At 36.4% G+C, this 7,126-nt stretch overlaps 1 protein-coding gene across 3 annotated transcripts in view; it reads right to left on the bottom strand.

Moving 5' to 3' along the window:
- The window catches only part of LOC107710361 (oxysterol-binding protein-related protein 3), a 16,153-nt gene that overhangs the window by 4,354 nt on the left and 4,673 nt on the right, over positions 1 to 7,126 (bottom strand). For 2 of the 3 annotated variants that reach the window (XM_016515114.1, XM_016515116.1), the window contains exons 2-14: positions 5,040 to 5,171; positions 4,417 to 4,533; positions 4,277 to 4,330; positions 4,036 to 4,149; positions 3,816 to 3,944; positions 2,749 to 2,833; positions 2,504 to 2,607; positions 2,162 to 2,245; positions 1,910 to 2,063; positions 1,595 to 1,680; positions 1,374 to 1,505; positions 1,123 to 1,216; positions 799 to 1,034 (exon numbers count right to left, since the gene is read on the bottom strand). In XM_016515114.1, coding sequence (XP_016370600.1) covers positions 799 to 1,034; positions 1,123 to 1,216; positions 1,374 to 1,505; positions 1,595 to 1,680; positions 1,910 to 2,063; positions 2,162 to 2,245; positions 2,504 to 2,607; positions 2,749 to 2,833; positions 3,816 to 3,944; positions 4,036 to 4,149; positions 4,277 to 4,330; positions 4,417 to 4,533; positions 5,040 to 5,156 — 1,506 coding nt within the window. In that variant the 5' untranslated portion in view covers positions 5,157 to 5,171. Of the gene's footprint in view, positions 1 to 798; positions 1,035 to 1,122; positions 1,217 to 1,373; positions 1,506 to 1,594; positions 1,681 to 1,909; positions 2,064 to 2,161; positions 2,246 to 2,503; positions 2,608 to 2,748; positions 2,834 to 3,815; positions 3,945 to 4,035; positions 4,150 to 4,276; positions 4,331 to 4,416; positions 4,534 to 5,039; positions 5,172 to 5,642; positions 5,684 to 7,126 lie in introns of all 3 variants that reach the window. The other variant, XM_016515115.1, reaches the window with a different exon arrangement.

The following is a 7,126-nucleotide window of genomic DNA, read 5'->3' as shown; positions in this document are numbered from 1 at the left end:
AAGTTAATTTTTTTTCTGTCAATAAGGGGTGCTGTGTGTACATTAATGAGGAAAAAAAATTAACTTAAATGATTTTAGCAAATGGCTGCAATATAACAAAGAGTGAAAAATTTAAGGGGGTCTGAATACTTTCCGTACCCACTGTATATCATTGCTCTTTTGTTGATTTTGATTGCTTCCATTGTCCTCATTTGTAAGAGCTTTGGATAAAAGTGTCTGCTAAATGACTAAATATAATGTAAATGTAATGTTTCCTCCAGTGAAAAAGTCCACCGACATATTTGTGTAAATCTGTTTTCACTTACAAACCATGCTTGATTTGTGCATATTTCTCTCCTGATTCAGACGAGAAACTTTTTCACTGGAGAAAGCAATATTATAGATAGAGGACTTGTTTAGCCAGAAACAATGTTTTGAAGTTCAAAACATCTTAATGTTGGATTTGTTTATTACAAACACTTAGCTTTCACTTCACAAGATGTTAACTGATGGACTGGAGTCATGTGGATTACTTGTGGATTATTATCAGCTGTTTGGACTCTCATTCTGACGGCACCCATTCGCTGCAGTGGATCAATTGGTGAGCAAGTGATGTAATGCTACATTTCTCCAAATTTGTTCTGATGAAGAAACAAACTCATCTACATCTTGGATGGCCTTAGGGTGAGTAAATTTTCAGCACATTAAAAATTTTTGAGTCAACTATTCCTTTAAGCACAAAAACAGTTTTGAAGATAGAAAGTCATTTAGAATGAGAGTGAGTAAATGATGATAGAATGCATATATGATTGATCTCACCATGCGCATGTGTGGGTCGTGTGTGTTTGCAGCAGTGTCCAGCAGGTGGCAGTACTCAACTTCCTCACACAGTCTCTGCAGGGTGTTCAAGGGCTCATTGAGTTGGACGGGCATGGCAACTTTCGACAGGTCTTTACCGATGTTACTACGCAGAATACTCCACAGATTCACGCTCTCGTTCATGCGTGTACTCGGCAAATGGTCTCGCCGCGTCACTGCACAGTTGTTGCCGTTACCTGAAGACACAAAAACACACATAAACCATTAACTATGGTTGTAAAGAAAGGTGATGCTTCATAAAGGTGAACTTGGACAGTGCCTTACTTAAAATCTCCTTTGCGACGCCGTTCTCATTCCTGCAAAACTCCACTGACGTGCTGTCACTCACATCACTGACATACGAATCATCATCGGACGCCTGGTCACAAAAAAATACAAAATATAATGATCAGTAAGAAATTCATGTGTTTTACCTTCTTCTTGATGAAAAATATTTTTTATTTCAATTTTAAATCACAAAATCACTGACAGATGATTCAGGCAAATCTGCGATTTGACCACTTGGCCTCTCTGACCTCATTCTCAGACGAGCTCCCAGACAGCAGATACTCTTTAGCGTCAAAAAACTCTGACAGGGATTCTGGGATTGACCCTCGACTCTCACTGGACACCTGCTGCCGGAGAGGGCGTGATCCAACGAGGACTTCCTGATCGGTTGAGAACATTTGAGTCATAATTGGCTTTGTTGATTTTGGCCAATAACAACTGAGCATATAAACAAATTTGTTGCCTATACCTTCTCACTGATACAATCCAATGTGTTCCTGACTCGGTCTCTTTCTGTGCAAAGTGAAGTGTACGCTGACCGAAGAGTGGAATGAACTAGTTGAAGAAAAGAAAGGGAGAAAAGTGAGAAAGAGGAAAGAGTATATGTCATTTCATCATACTCTTCTCAAAAATTCAGTAGCCGATAACAGTACAAGTAAAATTTCATGATTATCGATACCAGTTTCGATACTACAGCAAAACTAATGTTACTGAACATTATTCCTTGATTTTAAAACATAGTTATTAATATAAATATCCCATGCATGTGTGCATTCATACTCACCAGTGCCAGCGAGCCGACAGAACTCCTCCTGCATTCGAGAGGCTTCTGTTGGTGAGTCTGGACTATCCAGGCATGAATCTGGTGAAACAGGCTCTGAATATATCAAGTTCGGGTGAGATACGTGCAGATGGGAAGATGAAGCATCAGGATTTGGCTAGAAAACAACAGATCAGAGTTAAAGTGAATGAGAGAGAGTGTGTGTGATGCAGTGTCTGGGTGTGTACAATGCAATTAGAAAAAGAGCTATTTTACCTGCTGTGTGTTTTTATTTTCCTTGCTATAATTCTTTGATCTCCATTTTTTGTGCCCTCGTTTCTCTTTTTTGGAGCCTTTAGTCTGGGGTCACACACACACACACACACACACATTTACGTACATTTTTGTCTAAATAATGAGCTACAGATAAAAACATTTCATAAATCTTACCAAACCCAAACAGTGTACACTTTTGCATTTTATGAATTAATAGTTTAGGATTTATCTGGATGTCCCCTAATTAATGTTTAATCAGATTTAATAAACCTACCCACACAGACCAAACATAAACACATATTTAATCCATAGATACAATGAAACGCATGCAAACAGCCCTACCTGCAGTAAGTTAATGGCAGGTGCTGAGAACGTTCTGTGAAGAACTTCCATATTTTTCAGCAGCAAATTTAATTCCAGCAGCGCTGACTCACACTCTGACAGATCTAAAAAGGTTACAGTGTTTAATGTTTCCTAGAGATGATCAGGAAAACAACTTCTCTAAAATGTTCTCTATGTAGTAGTTGCACAGTACTTTTGCCATGAATATTGCAGAATGATGTGTCAGTGCAGGTTTTTCCATCTACCTTTGCAGCACTTCTCCATGTCTTGAGAGTTTTGGCACCAGCTGTTCTTCAACAGGGCTGAAGGCAGCTTGGAGAGAAATGAACGCTGGTAAAAAAGAGAAAAAATACAAAATGTGTTATCTGCATATATTGCTGTTTGACTTTCTGTGTCACTTGGAAATAATAGGAAAGAGTTATAGTACCATTAAAAAAGTTTGTGGTCAGTAAGATATTTCAGTGTTTTTGAAAGAAGTCTCTTATGCTGACTAAGGCTGCATTTATTTGATCATAAATACAGTAAAAACAGTAATATTGTGAAATATTGTTGCAATTTAAAATAATGTTTTTCTATTTTAATATATTTTAAAAGGTAGCTGAATTTTAACATGCTGATTTGGTGCTCAAGAAACATTTCTTATTATCAATATTAAATACAGGTGTAATGCTTATTTTTTTGTGGAAATGATGATACTTTTTGTTCAGGATTCTTTGATTAATAGAAAGTTCAAAAGAACTTTATTCAATTTATTTAAAAACATATACAGTATATATATGTTTCTGTAACAATGTTAAAGTCTTTATTATGACTTAAAACAAAGTCTTACTGACTTACTCAATATTGTTGTTGTTATTAAGGGTGCACAATATGCAACCCAGTAATTGCACATAAATATGCACATCAGTAATTGTTAATTTTATTTGAATTAGTGTTCAGTCTAGCGACATGATATTGTGCGCAAATTCTTATTACTTTAAATTCAAACTCTTTTCTTATGCCAAGTACCATAAACAAGCTAATTTTCATACTGTACATCCAGATGTTTTGATTCAACAAATCATGTAAAATTCCAGATGTAAAACTTTATTGATGTTTTTAAAGGCACAGTATAAAAAAACAGTATAAAACACAATATCAGCCATGACATATTTTAATAACTGAAGTAGTAAACTGTCAGTTTCAGGCAAAATTTCAGCATCTCTCGTTATTATTGTAACTTTCCTTACAGCTTTACATGTTCTTATCCTGTTTAATGGGATGTTGGGTCTAAAGGCTGACTTTATGACGACTGTATAAGGAGGGTAAATACTCGTCTGTTGGCGGTGGGGTCAGATTGCAGCGGCCGCTCGGGAGGCTCCATGGTGATCTCGTTCTGACGGAACGTTCGATGATGACGTAGTTGAGTCACCCACTGCTCAAACAGATCCCGAGTCTTTGCCTGTGAATGTCACAATAAATACAGCTAATGTGCATTCTCAAAATGAGACCATGTGTAGGTGAGCATGTGTTGTTTGAGTGTATGCCAATACCTTGAGGTGATAGATACTATCCTCTGTGTCCAGGTCGATGCACATTGACTTCTTCTTCATGGCCATGACAGAGAGACCAACATCAATGCGACCTCGTAACCTCCCCTTCTTCAGCTGAGGAATCAATCACACGGTAAGCGACAAAAGAGCATCACTGACAGGATTTAAGCAAGTTTACTCCACATAAGGCCTTAAAGAACATGTGTGTAGCATGTGGATGAGACTATGTTTTCACACTCACATCAGTCCCAGTCTTGGCATATGTAAGGATGCCCCTTTCAAGCAGGAAATATCTCTGTTAAATATAGACAGACAAGGAGAAAAGCATTTTTAGCACCCTTAGGTGTAATATATATTCAAATGACAATATCATGTGATCACCTTATGCCAGCCTTTCATTGGCCACTTCCTCTTTTTCAACAGCAAACCTTCCTGCTTCTCAGGCTTCTGAATATTTCCTGTCAATCCTTGCAAGTCCTCAACCAACTCCCAGCTGTCCTAAAGAATAAGAAGACAAAAGAGGTTTAACTTTTAAAAATCTGTGGAAGAAAGAACATGTACTTTTTTCTAAGAGAGTTAAAAACTGCTGATGTAGATGTTGATTTAAAGCATACAGAGCAATTACAGCAATACCAACTGCATCAAACGACCATCATATCCACTGCTATGGCAAAAATAAAAAATAAAATAAAAAATTGCACACTAGGGCCTGGTTTCATAGACAGGGCTTAGCCTAAACCAGGATTAGGCCATAGTTCAATTAGGACATTTAAGTAATTTTTATAAACATGCCATAAAAAAGCATTAGTGGTGTGCCTCTTAAGACAAAACAAAGACACTGACATGTTTTAAGATCAGTCAGTACAAGTTTCTTTCAGTTGAAACAGCTCAGATTTACATTTTAGTCTAGGACTAGGCTTAAGCCTTGTCTGTGAATCCGGGGGTAGATGTTTTAGCAAACATCAATTAAGTCCTCAGTAAATATCTGAAGTAGTTTGTCTTACCTGTCTGTTGTCTTCCGATGAGGAGTTACTCTCTTTTCGTTGTGTAAATGTTGTTATGGTTGGTGTGGCGGGTGATGTCTTGGGAGACAGCGGTGCAATTTGGTCTTCTGTACTCATCTTGCAATTAACTTACTGTGGAGACAAAAACAGGCAACACTCAATACAAAATTACAGTACCCGAATTTCATAATATGGCCAGCAGAGGGCAACAGAGACACAGGCAAGAACAAGTGTGAGCGAGGCTAAGAAAGTCAGGAAATGACAAGTAGAAACTAAAGTTATGACAAGAAATATCTGCTTTATCCTCTTTTTTTTCTAATATATATATATATATATATAAATTTAAAGCAATAAAAAGGAAATAAAATAAATAAAAAGAAAAAATTATAAACTACAACAATGCATAAGACCAGTATGAAACGTTCATATTCCCAGGCAATCTGATACAGGCTCTAATTTTTTATTTCAATAAACTTGTTATCCAGATAATATTTTAATAATTTATTTTGATTTGTAAAATGTTAAAAACTATTATTTAAATGTCACAAACATCATTTTTATCCAAAGTAAATGGGTAGTCAAACATGAAAATATATAGCTTCCTTGATACTTTAGGTCCTTGGCTCCAAAAAGTTTGAAAAACCCTGGCATAAAGAAACAAATGTCATTTATCAGTTTTGTTTTTATTTGAAGACACTATTTTCTCCCTCACTTGAGCTCCGTGTGTGTGTGTGTGTGTGTGGTGTTTGGAACGCATTGTTTTGACTGTGCGGGCACTTCCTAAACCTGGCACACACTGTTCTTGTGCCACTATCCTTTTTTTCTTTCAGTGGACCATGCAATATGTTCAAACTCACATTCCTATACACACACACACTCTCCCACATGTATGCATTTGTTTAAGAGCAAAAACAGCTGATGTTTCTCTCTCTCTCTATTTGAACATAACATTTTAATTTTAATCACATTAAAGGGTCATAAACATGTTTTTTTAATATGATAATGTACAAATATATCTGCATATGATACAAAACTATTACAGTGCTCATCTACATTAGCAGTATGTCGTGATTATTCATTTGTGACCTTTTTGCAATGACAAACTTGAAAGTGAGTTGAAATCATTCTGAAACAAGAGTTTGTTTGCATGGTGCAAAAAAAAAAAAAAAGGGCTGCATGGTTTCTCCCACACAAAAAAAAGAAACAGGCTTTCAATCAATAACCAAAACTTTTAAAATCTTGCATGCAACATTTTTATGGAAGGGTTTCTAGATTTATGGATGTCAGGTGATTCATTCATCCACTTTGAGCACATTTAACAGATCAGATATATACTTGTGCGTCAGTGTGACAGCATAACAGTCTCAAAAAGTTATTAAAAATGTAAAAGCTTATTCACATATAGTTTTGATGCTCATTCATGTATTTTTTATGTACAGTATAAATGAAAGTAGCATAAAGGCATAAATGGCCTAAAGCATTTGTGAGAGGTTTTGATTCTGATACCTCCAAAAATGAACCTGACTGGACCACAGTTTTTGGAGGGTTTCATGACGCTTTAAAGGGGTCATATGATGTTATTTTAAAGATCATTATTTGGTGTATTTGGTGTAACAGAATATGTTGACATGCTTTAATGTTCAAAAAACACATTTTTCAAATTCATTATTGTAGTTCCTCTATGCCCCGCCTCTCTCAAACGTGTCGTTTTCTACATGTCTCTCTCTCACACACACACACACAACGCGATACTCTACACGGCGCAAAACTCCACATTTGAACAGTCAATAGCAAATACTTAAACTATTAAGAAAACATACTTACAGTAGCTGATTCAGAATAAGCGCCAAATTGTCATAGCAAAGTTGGAATTGACCCATTTTTTTTTTTAAATAGCGTTTGCACAGCCAGCCTTGTAGGCTACTCTCCTAGGTTCACAAAACTGTCGTCCATAAAATGCGTTGCACAAATTCGAACATCTGGGTTGTGCTGTTCTGTTGTAAATAAATCTTAACCAATGATTCCTCATTGCATCTACTTTCGGAAGGCCAAATAAAGTGCTTTTGCTTTCGCACAGAAACACACAG

The sequence above is a fragment of the Sinocyclocheilus rhinocerous genome, unplaced genomic scaffold, assembly GCF_001515625.1.
Source record: "Sinocyclocheilus rhinocerous isolate Xijiao unplaced genomic scaffold, SAMN03320098_v1.1 scaffold897, whole genome shotgun sequence".
NCBI lineage: Eukaryota > Metazoa > Chordata > Actinopteri > Cypriniformes > Cyprinidae > Sinocyclocheilus > Sinocyclocheilus rhinocerous.
Note: the sequence above shows the minus strand (reverse complement) of the source record. Positions and strands in the feature narration are given on the sequence as shown.